Source organism: Melozone crissalis, unplaced genomic scaffold, assembly GCF_028551555.1.
Source record: "Melozone crissalis strain CALT ecotype California unplaced genomic scaffold, PUWL_Pcris_2 ptg000005l_1, whole genome shotgun sequence".
NCBI classification, from domain to species: domain Eukaryota; kingdom Metazoa; phylum Chordata; class Aves; order Passeriformes; family Passerellidae; genus Melozone; species Melozone crissalis.
Window position 1 is genome coordinate 27,089,143 of NW_026535783.1, and position 16,638 is coordinate 27,105,780.

At 49.7% G+C, this 16,638-nt stretch overlaps 2 protein-coding genes across 2 annotated transcripts; both read left to right on the forward strand.

The window, feature by feature from the left end:
• Positions 1 to 958: 958 nt before the first annotated feature.
• On the forward strand, positions 959 to 2,955 carry LOC128945611 (cyclin-dependent kinase 4 inhibitor B-like). The gene is made up of 2 exons (XM_054289365.1): positions 959 to 1,174; positions 2,692 to 2,955. The coding sequence occupies exons 1-2, from the start codon at positions 959 to 961 to the stop codon at positions 2,953 to 2,955; spliced, it is 480 nt and encodes a 159-aa protein (XP_054145340.1).
• A 9,654-nt stretch (positions 2,956 to 12,609) lies between these two features.
• Positions 12,610 to 15,288, forward strand: LOC128945203 (cyclin-dependent kinase 4 inhibitor B-like). The gene is made up of 2 exons (XM_054288876.1): positions 12,610 to 12,777; positions 14,992 to 15,288. The coding sequence occupies exons 1-2, from the start codon at positions 12,634 to 12,636 to the stop codon at positions 15,286 to 15,288; spliced, it is 441 nt and encodes a 146-aa protein (XP_054144851.1). The 5' UTR covers positions 12,610 to 12,633.
• The last annotated feature ends 1,350 nt before the right edge of the window (positions 15,289 to 16,638 follow it).

Genomic DNA, 16,638 nt, shown 5'->3' on the forward strand with positions numbered 1-16,638 from the left:
CGGGGCGTTTAGAAGGCCGCGCTCAGGGACAGGCCCGGAGGCGGGGTGCCGCGGAGCGAGGAGGGGCAGCGCGGCGGCCGGCGGCGGCGGGAGCTGTCCCTGGTGCTGCCGGCACCGCCCGCCCGAGCGCTCCGCCCCGGCCCGGCCCGCCCGCCCCGCCGGGGGGCGGGAGCTGAACCCTGCCCTGACGGCGCGCAGCGCGCTTGTTCCCAGAGGCCTTTGTTTGGCTTGTTAGTTCTTTAAGGGGGAAAAAAAAAAAGTAGAAGAAGAAGAAAGGAAAAAAAAAAAAAAAAAGAGAATAAGAAAAGGGCTATTTAGGCGGTGGGGTGAAGACGTCGCAGCCGCGATTCGTGTCTCAGTGAAGACTGTGGGCACCGCTGAACTCGCTGTCTTTCCAAGTGTCCCTGCCAACTAAAAAAGCCGAGACAGGAGCTCGCAGCTCACCCAGGGGAAGGGAAGGAGGGGAGGTCACCTCCGCCTTCTGCGCCTCGGGTGCCGATGGGTGTCCCGAGATGGCGAGGGGGCAGCGCCGGGGGGCCGGGGCCCTGCGGACATTAGGCCGCGGTCTCGGGGCCGCTCTTCTTATGTCCCGCTCTCGTAAAGTTTTTTGCTACTTTTGCTCCTCCCCTTCCCCTATCCCTGCTTCCCTCGTGGCGGTCAGGCACTGGTGTAGACGCTGCTGCCCTCAGGAGAATAAAATAATAGACGAACATAAAAGAGGAGAGAGCCCGGCCCTCTCTGTCGCCGAAGAGCTGCGCAGTCGCTCCGCCCCGTCAGGGTGAGGCCAGTGAAGACACCGAGATGGGCCGGGCGGCACCAGCTGGGGGAACAAAACGGGAGCCGGGAGCCCCCGCCGCATCCTGGCAGGTGGAGGCGGCCTCGGTGACAGCACCGCGCGGGAACCTCCGGACTGGGACGGCCGCCAGGGGCGGGGCCGGGCGTTCCCATAGGCGTTCCCATGGGCTCGATTCCCGTGGGATCGCCGCCAGCCCCGGGCAGCGCGGGGCGGCTGAGTGGCGTCTGCGGCGCCGTGCGGGGTGCGGCGGCCCGGGACGCGGCGGCGGATGAGCGGGCCAGCGCCGCCGCTCGCGGGGACCCGCAGCGCCTCCGGGAGCTGCTGGACGGAGCGGTCAACCCCAGCGCCGCCAACTCCTGCGGCAGGACCCCCATACAGGTAGGCGGAATGTTTGCAGCTGGGCGAGGGCAGCGGCCCCCCATGCCCTGCCCGAGGGGGCGGCGGCAGCCCCGGGCCCTCCGGTGCCCCGGAAGCGGCCGTCCCCCGTCACTGTGCTCGGCCGCTGTCGAGGTGGTGCGGCACAGGGGTTTTTCTCGGCTCTCTGGGAACGAGAAAGTCTTCTTTGCGGTGACGGCCGCAACAGGGAGGTTTTACTCTTAGCAACCCTTTACTTTATTTGAACCAACTGAGACAGGATGACTCAAATCCGAGAACTTTAATGCTTATCTCGCAATAAACGTGCAATAAAATGTAACAAGTCACGTTTGTAGAAATAATCTCTCTTTCGTTATACCTCGTCTTCTGCTTTATATGACTGTATGTTTTGTCTCCTCTCCTGTGGAAAAAAGAAAAAAATATATTCGGCGGCTCTCACGAACAGAAATACCCGGTCGCGATAACCTTGCCCAGGTGACGCTGCAGGTAGACAACGAGCAATCCCTGTGGGGCTCAGTCTGCCCACGTTTTACACTCCCCTGAACGTGTGGGTAGATGTAGTGCCCGGAGGTGTGGTAGAGGTTACCTTTATAAAGGCTGAGTTCGTTTCCGAGGTAGTTCTAGACAGCTTTTTTCTTAAAATTTCAAAGTAAAACGAAACTGGACTAATCTGAGAAGCTATATTTAAGTTTTGCTGCCAGTGCTTGCAAAACACTCTCCGATTCAAAATGTCGGTGGAGCATTTCACTCGAAACAGGTATTTGTTGCCGTCCTGCAGTGCTTTTTCTTTTTTTGTTCTGGGGATTTTTTTCCCCCAGTCTTCGCGGCAGGGACTTATCCCTTGTGCTGAACGCACTGCTGGGTGCGCTAGGGAAGCCCAGCTAAGAAAACGGCGAGGCCGATGGGGAGGGCTGCCGGGCACGTTCGTACTGCCCTGGACACGCGGGTGAGGCTAAAGGTTCTTTCCGTCGTGACGGTGAGGGAAGACGCGGTGGGTTCCCTGCATTGCGCGGCCCCCTTGCCAAGGACACTCTAGGGAAGTGTCACGATGCCAGCAGAACGACGGCGGCCCCCGCGCGCCGCTGCACCGGCACGGTTCCACGGGGACCGGTGCAAGGCGACTCACGACTTGACCTGGATTTCTCTGGGAGCGCTCTCTGGGCGAGCCCCTTCCCCCGGTTCGTCTGCTCCGAGGCTACCGAATTCCCGCTCCTGTCGCGGAGCAACCCCAGTGTGCGTCCACACGCCCCAACAGGAGTCCCGCATCCGACAGGAGTCCCGCACCTCTCTGCCCCACCTGTTCTCTCCTGTCCCCTGGCGTGGGTAAAGGAGAGTTTTCCAATGCGGCACAACTCCCCCGACGGGTACGTGTTCTCCACCGTTGGTGGCACGTCCAGAGCCGATCTTTACGCCTCGCTGGCGGATTTTCTTCTCCTTTCCATTGTGGATCTCCATTCCTTCCGGGCCGAGCGAGAAAGCCTGAGCTCTGTGGCGGGCACTGACGCTGTCTCTCCCCACAGGTGATGATGCTGAGCAGCCCGCCAGTGGCCGAGCTGCTGCTGCGGCACGGAGCCGACCCCAACCGCGCCGACCCGCGCACCGGCTGCCTCCCGGCGCACGACGCGGCCCGCGCCGGCTTTCTGGGCACGCTGGCGGCGCTGCACCGGGCCGGGGCGCGCCTCGACCTCCCCGACGGCCGCGGCCGCCTGCCCCTCGACGTGGCGGCGGGGGGCCCGCACGGAGCCGTGGGGCGGTACCTGCGCGACCCTCCGGCCTGTGCCTAACCTCTCCCCGGGCCATCCCCCCCCCAAACTTACTGCCCGCGCCCAACTCGGGGGACACCAAGTGGAACAGCACTCATGTGATGTTGTGAATAACCCCGGGTCGCGTTTCCCTGCTGGATGCAAGAAGGACAATATTCTTTGCTCATGACTGTATATTATCCTGCACTGGAAATGCTATGGCCGTCCCCGGGCCCCTTTTTTCACACAAGAGTCCAAACACTGAAGAGAAATATGAAATATTAAGTAGGAAGTATGAAATATGAAGAGAGAAAATTCTAAATGTGAAAATATTAAACAGCAGATATTGAATATTAAATATGAATGAAAATTCTCTACCACACAGAGAAGGGAAGGAACCCTTCCTCTGTTTTGATGGGGCTGCGTCTGGACTTTCTGCTCCCGGTGGCTCCCCGCTCACGCTTGCTAGCCCTCCATCTGAAGAAGATGGGGGAGGTTTCAGGGTCTCCCTGACCTGACAGCTCCCTGTTTGATTTTGGTTAAAGCAATCTGAAGGGGTGCCGAAGCCAATCTGCCTTTCTCTGGCAAACGTTTCCTGGTGTGATTGCAGCTTTGGTAAATACCTTATTAAAAGCACGTAGGATGCTGTGCATGTCTGTACACGTACTCACAGCTACACATTTTAGCTTTCCTTGTGTAGGCTGCAACTATAGGAGCTGGAAAGAGAAAATAAAAAGAAATTTGTGTGCCTGCAAGCCTGATACGATATGTATCCTCAGTTGAAGTATCCTCGTTGTTTTAACAATTTGCAAGTGACCTCTTCTGAGTTAAAGTACTTCTAAAAAAATCACGTGATTGTGAAACCAAGGCAGCCATTAACGAAAATAAAAAAATCATACATCTGAGCTCAACTCCAGCGCTTCCCAAGATGCCCGGAGGTGACACATTCGGTGAGGAAACAAGGAAACCTTCGAAACAGCTCTGCTGCTGGCAGGGGAACGAGGAGGGGGCAATCTGTTATTTCTATGACAGCCGATACATGTTTCACGGGCTGCTTCGGCGCGGGGGAGTTGGATACGAAAAGGAAAAAGATAGAGCGGCAGCCCAGGCTCGGCCGAGGTGCAAGGAGGAGGCGGGCAGAGCCGATGTCACGGCAGCGAGTCCCCAAGCCCCCAGAGAGCTGTGGGGGAACGCACAGACAGCAGCGAGCCGGGCGGGGAGGCAGGCACGCCGCTCCCAGCCGGGGCGAGACAAGCGATAGACCCTGCCTCCCTCCAAGGAACCCAAGTGGGGCTGTGCTCACACGTCCTGCGCCTCAGCGGCTGAGAAAGGGAAGCCGGGCAAGGCAGTGACAGAGTTCAGGTGTCGTACCCCAGCGCTATTACTGGGCACTTTGCAGAGCTACCTGTAGAAAAGGTGAAAAAGATTTATCTTGGTTTTGCATTCCTACTGAGTATCCAACCCCTAGGTATCTCATGTAGAAACATGAAAAATAATGTATATACCTTTTTTGTAACATGTTTATTATAATGTAATTTCATACAATGCCTGTTTTATAATTACTTCGTATGTGTTGTCATGCTTTAAAATATTTAGTTATGTCATTCACGTATATAATACATCTATGTAATATCTATATAGAATATACACGATACACATAGAGAACACACATATATAAAACGTTATGATTATGCATCAACGTGATATATTTATTAATTATTTTTCTATGTAATATGCTTAGTTGTTTAATTATGCTTCTTGGTTTAATTATAACGAAATTTTACATATATAAAACATGTACAAAACATTTATGTTATCTTTAGTCCATATTCACACTTTTTCATTATAAGAATGCCTAAAACATGTATTTTGTAAATATCTGTAAATAGAAAACATGTAACTTTATAATAACAACATATGTTATTATAATACCTTATTAATTTGCGCTGCACTCTGCCCTAGATCATGGTATAGCTGAACCAAGGACAACACTGGGGATGTAGCAGTTATGTGCCTGCATCCCATGCCTGTGGGAACCAGAATGGAGGAGCTGCGACCAGATGTGGAGATGGGGGAAAGCTAGAGCCTGACCACATTCCTTACAGAACAGTAAGGTTCTGTTAAACTGTACTTCCATCGTCAATTGGACCTGTATTCCTGTTTTAAACCGTCATTTTCGCCAAGAACCAGATTTTATTTCAATTTTTTAGCATTTCCATTACGGCTTATGAAACTACAACGACTAAAATAGTAATATTATGTAACTGCTGTTACTGTCTATAAAGCTAGCAGGGAAACAGCACAATTTGCTAGGCTGACCGCACCAAATAAGCAGAGTATGCCCTCAAAACTCAGCAAGGTTAAATAGCTAATTGTTATAAATCTGCCTCACGGAGTAGGTCCAGAGCCCCTTCCCAAGACAGACACATGGTGGGGAATACTCACTCCATGGAGGGATGGGGATCACCGGCGAGGTCCCACTTGGCTGCAGGAGCTTCCAGGGACACCTTTTCTTCTGGCAGCAGCGGCAGCTCCAGGGCTTGGAGTCCTCCTTGAAAAGAAGAATAGTAACAATTAACAACAACAGCATCAGCAGTACACTTTATCAAGAAAGCCCTAAAAGCATTATTTTTAGGATGGCAGTGTATTGGCAATATTTATTTTTAATATTGTCGCTGTGACCGAGTACATGTGTGAGCACACCTACACCCTTCTGCACCAGGGTTTGCACCCCGTGCACGACGAGCCCCAGATCGGCCATGCATTCAGCGTTGGTGGGTATTCGGTTTCTATTGCCAAAGCTGTCGGTTCGTCCTTTCACCACTGCTCCGGCACCTGCATCCCACAGCCAGGTAGGCATTCATTTTTCTCTGAATTTTGCCTTGCCGGTCAGGAAGCAGAAGTCATCGCAGGGGAGAAGAGGAGGAAAAAATAACGGGGGGAGGGAAAAAAAAAAAGCTTCTCTCGAAAGGTGCTTTCATTTCGAAATGGCCGATTCCGATTTTGCTCATCCTGTTTCCCAGGCTTGAAATCGGATTTGAAAAGAAACGATTACAGGCTTTTCCTTATCAGCATTGTTGTTAGGGTTACTCCGAGCCGAGGCAGGAGAAAACTTCTGTTGACATTTCGACTTTTTGCCCACCCGAGAGAAGGAGGTGTTTGTTGTGAGAGGGTGTTGCACACTCTTCTGTTCACCATCCCTCCCCTCCCAGGGGCTGCCGCTCTGCGTCCCCACCTGGCGCCTTTCCCGCGGCTCCGCGCAGTCCCGGAGCTGCCCCGATCCCTCTCCCCGCCGCCTCTAGCCGTGACCATCCGAGCCGGGCCCCGCCAGCAGAAATTACGCTTTCCCTGCCCATCGCTCTTCTCACGGAGGTACCCCGCCCCAGGGAGGGGGGCAGCGCAGCAGAAGGATTCTTGGGCTGGGGAGTGGGACGGGGAGGTAGCAGTAAGCCCTCCACCGCCCAGGGCGGCAGAGCTGGCTCAGCACCCGCTGTCGCGGGTCTCGGCAGCTCACCGGTGCTTCCTGGAGCCGGGTGGGCAGCGGGGCCCCAGCAGGTGCCTGGGGCTTCTCAGCGACCCTCCGCTGCTCCCCCCACCCCGCTCCAAAACCTCACCCTTCAAAAGGAAAGCGAAGAGGCCCGACACCGCGGAGCACGGCAACGGAGAAGGCCCGGGGCTGGGCGGGAGCCGTTCATTACCCGTTTCGGTGACCGGCGCGGGGACATAGAGATCCTCTTTTCTTTCCTCTCCCCCCTCCCGGCGCCCCCCCCGCCCCCGCTGTGCTGCGCAGCGCTCCCGCGTCGCGTTCAAATGGCCATGTGACAAGGAAATAGCTGCTGGCCCGGGCCAGCGGTGGCCCGCGCTCTCAGAGCGGCAGCGATCCGCTAGCCGGCTCTCGCGAGTGCCAGCGCGGCGCTCCGGGCCGCCGCAGGCCCCCTTCCCGTCGGGGTTTTCCCGGGGGGAGTGCGGCCCGGGAGCAACGGAACAGCAAGAAAAAAACCCAAACGGAGCGGGAGGCGGTGTGTTTGGAGGGACAGAGCGGGGGGAGGGCGAGGAGATGTCGTCAAGGCTTTATTTGAAAGCCTCGGAGCGCCCTGCGATTGGCCGGTCCCCACGCCCGTCTGGTGGCGGTGCTCTTCCCCGGCTATCTACTCCCTCCCTCTCCCCCCCCCCCCCCCCCCCAATCTTCCTTTGCCCGCTTTTCGAGGCGGGAGCCATCATCGTGGGAGGAGTTTAGAGCGGGGTGTAGGGGAGGGAAGAGAGCGGAGGGGGTGTGAAGCGAAATGGGGAGTCGAAATTAGTTAAACGGAAAAGAAAAAAAAATGAACGAATAAAAAAGAGATAAATAAAATCTTCTCCAATGAATGGAGGCTGAGAGGGCCGATTCACCGGTGGGGCCCCTCTGGGGACGTATTTGTAGCGTGACGGGCCCGCGGCTTCCCCGCACCCATGACCGCGCGGATAAGGTGCACCATCCACTTTCGGCGCGCCCGCAGCCGGCCCCGGGCCTGGGCGCTGGGCTGGCGCATCCTCCGCCGCCTTCTCGGGGCGCTGGGGCGGCGCTGGCCGCGGCGCCTTGCCCTGCAGCTGGTCCTGCGGCGGAGGCGCCGCGGGAGCGCCCGGCCCAGGTAGGAGAGCGGGAGCGGGGCCGCGGGGGCGGCGCGGGCCGCCCGACGGGGCAGCGGGAGCGGGAGGCTGCGGCCAAGCGCAGGGGCACTGCTCACCCCTCCGCGCCACATGCTCAGATGGCACCGGGAAACACGCTAGGTTTCTACAGGCGGGGTGTTTCTGTGCTGTTTGGTTTTTTGGCTTTCTTTTTTTTTTTTTTTTTTTTTTTTTTTTTTTCGCAATAGAAAATGTCCAGTTCTTCAAAAGTTACTGTAACTTATTTCTGCCTTGCCTCCCACTTTTTGAGACGTTTTCTGTATAGCTTATTGCGAAAATATAAATCCGCCACCCCTTCCCATCCTTTTCAGACAGTTTCTTGCAAACAAGGAACACAGCTATTGCTCTGAAGAGAGAAAATGGCCACTGTTTTCCGACCGTGTGTTACTTTCCACTCGTGTAAACGACAGTGAAATACAGTGGCCTACTTTTCCTTCCCTTGCTGTTACAAAAATATGGGAAATAAGTGTCAGAGCAGCCGAGCAGCGTCAGAAAGAGTAATTAAAATACACTCGTATGAAGGACCTTGAAAGACATCCGAGGCTCGGGCGGTTTTAGACTTTTTCCTTATTGCAGAGTGCAAAATCAGATTGTTGTGGCATTGATTATCACACATAAAAAACAACAATAATAATTAGACATACACTGAAGCTAAAGTGAATATTCATTTTGCTGAGAATGTGAGGATTGTTCTGCAAAATCCTCATAGAAAGTTATTAGAACATTCCACAACCTCCTTTAATACACAGCACAGCCTGGAAAAAGCAGAGGTGGAAGAGAAGTAGAAATGTCTGCCTCAAAATTACTTCGAAAATAAACACCATTTATTTTATACATGTAAAAATATATGTATTAAATTTTTAACCTTTCAAGCTATAAGACTCATGGTGTGGAGATAAAGTAATTCAGAGTTTTCTAGCTCCACTCTCTGTTTAGATTGCTTCCAATGCTATTTGAATAAAAAGTGTGGGGCCATACACACAGATACACGCACAATGACTTATGCTTATATCTATTTCTATATCTATATCTATATATTATATAATATATATATAAATCAGAAAATATAGACAGTTTTCATTGTTGCCTTCAAATTGCCACATTTTTTTTGCATTTTTAGTAGGCCTCATTTCTTCATTCTACACTAAATGGGGGAAAAAAGAAACTATAAACTCTGTCCGACCTGAAAGACATGAATCTCAAATGCAAACATGAGTATGAGGGTGCTAATCACCACGAAGTAAACTCTCTGTAGCAAGGTCAAAAGCCCTCATGGATCCGAAAGCATGGCTATTATTTTCTCACTCTATTTCCACACTTGCCATAAATAATTCTTTTTTTAAATTCCGCTCCCCTGAGCTTTTAATCAGGGAGAATAAGCTTTTCTAAAATGCCAGTTAGCTCTAGACTGCAAATCGCATTTTGAAGGTCTTGGGATGGAGTGAGACATATGTGTGTGTTAAATTTAATTTAAAAAACTAAAACCACAAAACGAAACCAAAAAACCCTACAGAAAATGCAGTATCTAGGGATAGTTTTGTAACTGTAAGGGTAACACCTGATGGAGTTGTGGCTGCTCCATCTCTAGAAGTGTCTGAGACCAGGCTGGATGAGGCAGGGTGGGGGGGCGGGACTGGAAGTATTATCTCTGAAGTCCTTTCCAACCCTAAACAATCTTTGATTGTAAGATATACTCTGTGAAGTTTTTATTCATTATTACCACAGTTTCTCTGAGATATGTTTGAGATTTTGTGTGCAGTTTGGTTTTGGCTTTGTTTGCTCAGGATAATTTTTCAATAATTTTTAAGTTCAATAGCAGCCCCCATGGCACAACTTCTGAACGACTAAAATTAAGGTGAAAAATTTTCCTGGTTAAACAATATGTGTAATCAGAATATATATCTTTGCAAATATTCTGACACTTTAAACGGAAGAAAATAATGATAATGTTAAATTATTTCTGTAAACAGATATTGCTTCCTTTTTAGTGTAACTCAGAACTACTCAGAACTGTTTCCCCCACTCTCTTTAGATAAAAAACAGGTTTCTTCCATGCAACCTCTCCATTGCACCTCCTACCCCTGCTTCTCTTGTGTGCTTTTTACCTATTTACAAGCTAGGAAATCCCAATATTATGTTCTTTTTAATTTGTCTCCTTATAGTATTTATTTAACCCCTGAACCTATTATGCAAATACTTGTTAGATAAAATGTAAATATTTTGATTTTAGTTGTTGTTGTTGTTGTTATTGAAAGTGTAATACTTGCTAAGCCTTAAATGGGGCATAAGATGGCTGCTTTTTTAACTGAAAGTTACCTCTTCCGTCCTTTATGCTCTTATCAAAACATCTCAGAACAATTTGCTGTACTGTAGTATTAAAATGGATCTGTTTTCGGTGTCAAAAATCTGTATGGTTGAATAATAATTCTAAAATTAAATAAGAGCAGAAATGTAGGACAGAATCACTGCTTAACATGATTCTTCATATTTTTTTTACTCCTTCTCTTAAATCTTTGCTTTTTTATTCTTAACGTGATTTTTTTTTTTACTTTTATACTGCAAAAAAGATATTTTTAATGAAAATATCTTTGCAGTAAGGTTTGCTGGGGGGAAAAGGTGGAATCTTTTCCCTCCCCCCGAGATACAAGTGCAATACAAGTTTCTTTCTCAAAACACACTAGCATAGGCTGTATTATTATTACCCTAACTTCAGATATGACTCTGTATTGTTATGTTTTGATTAATTTGAGGTCTTTTGTTGGTACTAGAATTGTATAATATAAGATTTGCTTTTAGAGGGGGAAGAAATCCCATTATTTCAATCATGTAATTTAAAATGTTGTGAGTTAAAAACGTTCTAGTAGTTTGATAAGTGATTTGGGGAGTCAATAATGTTGGGACGTACTAATGGGACAGTATTTGTTGTTTTATACTATTATCTTTTAACATAATATAGTGGAGATGGAGATGGAGATACAGACAGGCCCTCTGACTTGAAGTGACATCTTTATTTGCAAACACATTGACATGTCAGTGTGCTTTTTTTTTTCTTCACAGAATTAACTGGGTTGGAAAAGACCTTTAATTAAGGTCATTGACTCCCACATATTTTTATGCTTATATACTCAGAAAAAAATACGTATTCCTGTACTTATACATACAGATGCATAAAATCCATGATCAATACCATTTCACAGAAAACAAGGCTAGGCAGTGATACCTGCAACTTTGCCACGCATCACTACTGATTTGAAATTTTAAGACACCTGACGGACATAACCAACGAGGTTTTCTCCTTGGATTTATCTCTATGTGGCTATCATTAATGTCAGAGAGTGCAAGAAGAACTGGAAGATACTTTGCCTTTTGGGTGGGAGATCATCTTACTTTCTTAGACTTTACAGACTTCTAAAAATCCACTCTTTAAACCCTATTTATTATTTTTTAATTTTTTAAAATTTATTTATTTGTTTGTTTTAAACTGCCTATCTGTCCCGAGGGCTGCTTTGCACCATGCATTGTAGAAAAAACACGATGTGGTGGGAGTTCACCACCGGTCCCTGGCAAGCGAGGGTGTCGCCTCAAATTTTGGACCCTGATCCTGCAATGCCACTTGCCCCAGAAACTTCGCAAGGGAGGCTCCAAAAGACATTTTAGTGAACCTCTGACTTGTCTACTCAGGGATAAATCTGTGTTTATTTCTCCTCATCCGAGGATGTCTCTGCTTTTGGCTAATAGTAAATGTAGACATAATCATTGTTTCTCTTTTAGCTATGCAGAGCTTTTCGGGGCTTGTGTCTTCACAGCAGATACTTCTGCGGCCTCGCACCGGTCTCCTGCAAATGAAAAAAGAAAGGCGATTAGGGAACTGACATGGGGGGGGGGGGGGGGGAAGGGCAAACAAAAAAAAAGGGAAAACAAAACCCTGAAAAACACCCTTATTCCCCCTGCCTCCTTTGTAAGAGGCAGGAACTTCGAGGTAGCAGAATAAGAACTTCGAGGGTCGTGGGTGCCGGCCACCCGCTCCCACTCGGCGGCCGCGGGGGTCTCTTGGGGCGTGGGGGGTGCAGGCCTGGGCCTGCCGCGGGGAGACGCCTGGCGGAAAGCCAAGGGCGGGAGCAGATGCTTGGATTTTGAGGATCTTTCATGGCTGCAAGGCGAGATTCTTCTGCCTAGCCTCCGGCTGCGCGGCTGGAGGTGCACCTTACCCTGCTGGGCTCTCGCCGCGGTTTTCCTGCTCCCGGGAGGCTCTGGCAGGGCCCGGCTGAAGCGATCCTCTTCTTCTATGCGCTGCCATTAGGTTGGTGGCAGACTTGCTGCGGGCACGGCTCCCTTCCTCATCCGGTCTGCCAGCTCTCGGCAGGCACAGCACGGAGGGATGAACCCCCGACCCACGGCTCGGATGGGCTCGGACAGGGCAGGACCCCTTTCAGAGATAGAAACTAGAGCCGTCACTCGCGCAAAGAGTCCCTTCTCTGTTCCGGGAAAGTTCAGGTCCGCCGTCCCTTCGTCATGTCGCCGACCCACCTGCCCCGCCCGAGGCAGCTGCCGTGGAAGCTGTTTGCTCGTGGGTCTGCGCCCCGCTGCCCTGCCTTCGCGGCCCGCCCCGATGTGGGGAGAGGTTGGGGGCGCAAGGCCGCCGTCCCCACCCCCTCTCCCCGGTGGGAGAAAAACGCCGCGAGAACCGCCCGTGCTTGAGGCGGGGATGAGGCCGGGCTGCCCTCCGAGGTGCCGTGCCCGGGGACCAGGCTGCCGCCGTCCCGCCGTCTTTGGCCGCCCTGCCGGTGCCCCTCGCCCCGGGCGGGTGCGCGCATTTCCCTCGGCCTCTGGAAGCCGGGGCAGAGCGGGAGCGGACACCGCAGCGCGGCTCCGCTGGAGGAGCGCCCGGAGCGGGGAGGGGACGGGACGGGCAGGAGGGGGAGCGGGTGCGAGGGGGGCCCGCTGCCCCCGCGAAAGGAGGAGCTGGGTGGCAGTCAAGGGCTGGGTCGCAGCGACGGGCGAGATCGCAGCCGGGGCAGAGGGAAAGCCAGCGGCGGCTCGGGTCTGCGGGGGGCGATGGAGGGGTCCCGCTCACCCCGGAGCGACAGCGACCGCCTATGCAGCGCCGCCGCCCGCGGGGACCACGAGGAGGTGAGGAGGCTGCTGCAAGCAGGCGTGGATCCCAACGGGACCAATCGCTTTGGGAGAACCCCGCTCCAGGTACGGCGTACCCTGGGTGGGGAGCAGGGGGGAAGCTGTGCTCTGCCACGTCGGCGGGGAAGGGTGGGCATTTCGTGTTTAGAATGAACTCTTGTTGCTGTGATCGGAACCGTACTCCAGCCGCAGCTGTCTGAATTCAAACGTGACCTTTATTTTTTACTAAGTCCAGCCGTCCTGTAAGCGCAAGATGGAGACAAGTGGGGAACCGCTGGTAGCAAACGAATTTTTCCAGGGGGTAGTCTAAAGGAGAAGTTGGACTGAAAAATCCGCTTCCAGATAACCTATCCAGATAGGCTGGGGGAATGATCTGCACTTCGAGCAAATTTCTTGACTTTTTAAATGTAACCCGAACCGAGTTCTTTAAAAAAAAGACCGAACAGGTCTTTTTTTCCCCAAGGAAATCGAAGTGGGGTCCTTCTCTAGTATATTCATGAGCAAAGAACCTAGAAACTATGCTGATAAAAATTGTTACTTGAAACTGGGTATATATTAGTAGTCACCTCTTTTCTTTCTTTTAGTCGTAGCGATTTTAACATTCTCTATCGATCAATAGTGGCAGTAGATGCTAGAAGTACCAGTATGTAGAGCTGCTTTCCAGGCAGTTTGAGAGTTAAAAATGTGTTACATTTATCGACATACTTAAGTAGACACTTTTAAAATGTTCATTGAACGATTTAAATTCTGTGATTTAAATAAGAGTTGTGTATCTCAGGAAGATTTTTCGAGTTGTTATTTAAAGAGATATATTTGATGATTAATCTAATGCTCAGCTAAGCTGAACAGCTATTTTGGTCCTTGCACTTTACATTAAATATTCTGAAATATTTTTCTGAACTGTATTACCGAGAAAAACTCTCAGAAAGTTATCCATGTTACTTCCATTTTACATTCAAATTGCAGATTAAAAGAATCTCCAAACTCTTATAAATGATCCCTTTTCTTTCTCCATTTCAGACTAAGTTCTCTTTCTCTTGTCAGCAACTTGCAAAATGGCTGACACTCGACTATGTGGACTCTCTTTTTCTTTCTGGGAAAGATTAATATCGGGAATTTAGATATTATGACATTCATAAGTATTTCACACTGGTACTATAAATAAACCAAATTATTTGAAGTGGACAAACCAAAGTCTGGAGATAGCAATTGAGAGAAAACCCTATTGTCTTAAGATATTTTTCATAGTATTAACTCACAATTTATGGTGGGTAAAATTCCACTGAAAATCACCAGGACAGTAAGGGAAGTAAAACCCCATGTACAAATTTATTTTGGTTTTTGGTTGATTGGGGTTTTTTTGTGGGTTTTGTTCAGTTGTGTATGATCAAATATTGCCAGAAGTTATTTTCTGCTACTGGCAGAAAAGCAGACTGTCATTAGGAATTTGTTATTTAGACATTATCATTCGGAATTTTCCATCAGTTAAGTTTTGTGCACTGCTTGTGAGTGCTCAGCAGCTGCTCTCACGCCTCTGAGAAGACAGACATGAGAGAGAAAAAAAAAGAAAAAAAAAAACTTCTTCATCCGAAACTCAGGAAGGAAAAGTTTTACATATCCACACCGAATGCCGAAAGGAGCCACACCCAGATGCATTTTCCATTGCTGTGTTGACCGTTGATTAATCAGTAATGCATTCTAAGTGACGGCAGCCTTAATGCAAGACCCCTCAGGTCCTTTACTGCCCTAAAATACATGGTGTTTATATATAGTATACAAATATTTACAAACTCTTCATGTGTATAAATAAATTTAATATATTTTTATATATGTGTATGTCTAAATATATTTATAATACAGATACATGCACTATTTATTATACAATTACATAAACGGGGTCTGTATTGTGTGCATATATCTGTACGCACACAGAGCTGGTCTGTATCTGCGTATAACATGTGCGTACATATATGCGCTTATACACACACCACAAGGACCATTTGTACTATGATGTATATAAATGATATAAATTATATACATGTGAAGCAGGACACGCACGTGTTATACCTAGTCTGGAAACCACTAGCTAATATTTTTAATTTATCATCTAATCATAGACTATCTCGAGTTGGAAGGGATCCGCACGGATAGTCACAAACGGCTGTCGCAGTGTATGCGAATACAAGGAGCCGACACAGCAGAATTACTGCCCAAGAGAGAAGCCGGTCGCGGCGGTGCTGGGGGCTCTGTGGCGGGCGCTGACGCTGTCTCTCCCCGCAGGTGATGATGCTGGGCAGCCCGCGGGTGGCCGAGCTGCTGCTGCGGCACGGAGCCGACCCCAACCGCGCCGACCCGCGCACCGGCTGCCTCCCGGCGCACGACGCGGCCCGCGCCGGCTTTCTGGGCACGCTGGCGGCGCTGCACCGGGCCGGGGCGCGCCTCGACCTCCCCGACGGCCGCGGCCGCCTGCCCCTCGACGTGGCGGCGGGGGGCCCGCACGGAGCCGTGGGGCGGTACCTGCGCGACCCTCCGGCCCTGCCGGCAGCCGCGGGGGCCGCCGAGAAGGCTGCGCGCTGACCCCACCCCGGCCGTCCCGCCGCGTCCGCGCCGCCGCGTTCCCTGCAGCCCACCTCCCCCGCGAGCAGCCCCGCCGCCCGTCATCAGCGAGCCGTCGCGGGTGGCGGCGCTCCCGATGTCCGTCTGCGGCTGGCAAGAGTGCTCCTTTGTCCCCTTACCTCCAGGGCTCCTCCCGCGCCGTTCCGGCTCCCGCTTCTGCGAGAAGACAAGCGCCGAGATTTTCTCTATTTCCTGAGAAAAAGAGGAAAAATATCCAAAACACAATCAAGACTAGCTCTCCTGCTTCTCCCTCTCATACTCTAAAGCGGTCAGAGCACAAGCACCAGACGGTCCTTTTGTGCTGTAGTGGGGGGAAAAAAAAGTAAATGTTCACCTTTTCCTTTTTTTTTTTTTTTTTTTTTTCTACAATAAAACTGCTTGGAGAAGTGAGAACCCTATGTTTCCCTTACTGGCTTGCTCACTGCCCTGCAAATCTTTGTATTTTAGTTATTCCTTGAGATCCTTTTATGTTGGAGTATCCTATGCACTCCAAAATAGTGAAGGCTGTTTCCCTTACTGGCTTGCTCACTGCCTTGCAAATCTTTGTATTTTAGGTATTCCTTGTGATCCTTTTATGTTGTTGCATTCCAAAAAACTGAACACTTTAGCCATATCATTTATAAAGTTAATTAATCCCCAGAGCTTCTCCCCTCACCAACCCACTCAACATACAGTTTTAACAACAAGGCGTAACAGTAATTGAATGGTAAAAATTTTAACGCTGATGAGCGTTACAGTTTGGGAACTACAAACATTTTGTGTGGCTGTATTTATGGAAAATCGTGTGAGAAAACAATTGGCAATCAATTAGTTACTGTGTAGCTTTTTGCATGTGGAGATCCCATTTGCTCAGAAGATATAGTCAATGAGCTTCTTATTTTTAAGACAGCTTTCTGGCTCTCTAGCCAGAAGCCAGACATTTGGAAATAACAACAAACGCCCGATTTTGCTAATAAATCTGGATTTTTGCACTCCTTTTGGTTTCTGTTTTCTGTTTTTCCTGTGTAATTTCTATTATCTACCCAATGTTCATACCACTTATGTGTGATTAAATACCTGCTATTATTCAGTAATAAAACATGAAAAAGATTGGCTTAAAAATAATTAACTTCTCATCTTCAAGTATTTAATGGCTCTGCATGCTGCTCTACTTAGTTGAGTGGTGCTATTTATTTCAACTTTATTCGTTGCTTTCAATTTTTGTGTGTGTGTCTGCATAAATAAATGTAGATACACACAGCACAATCACGCAGGTCAGATACCAGGACTTTTTGTAGATATGCATTATTTAAGCACATACACACAGAGTTA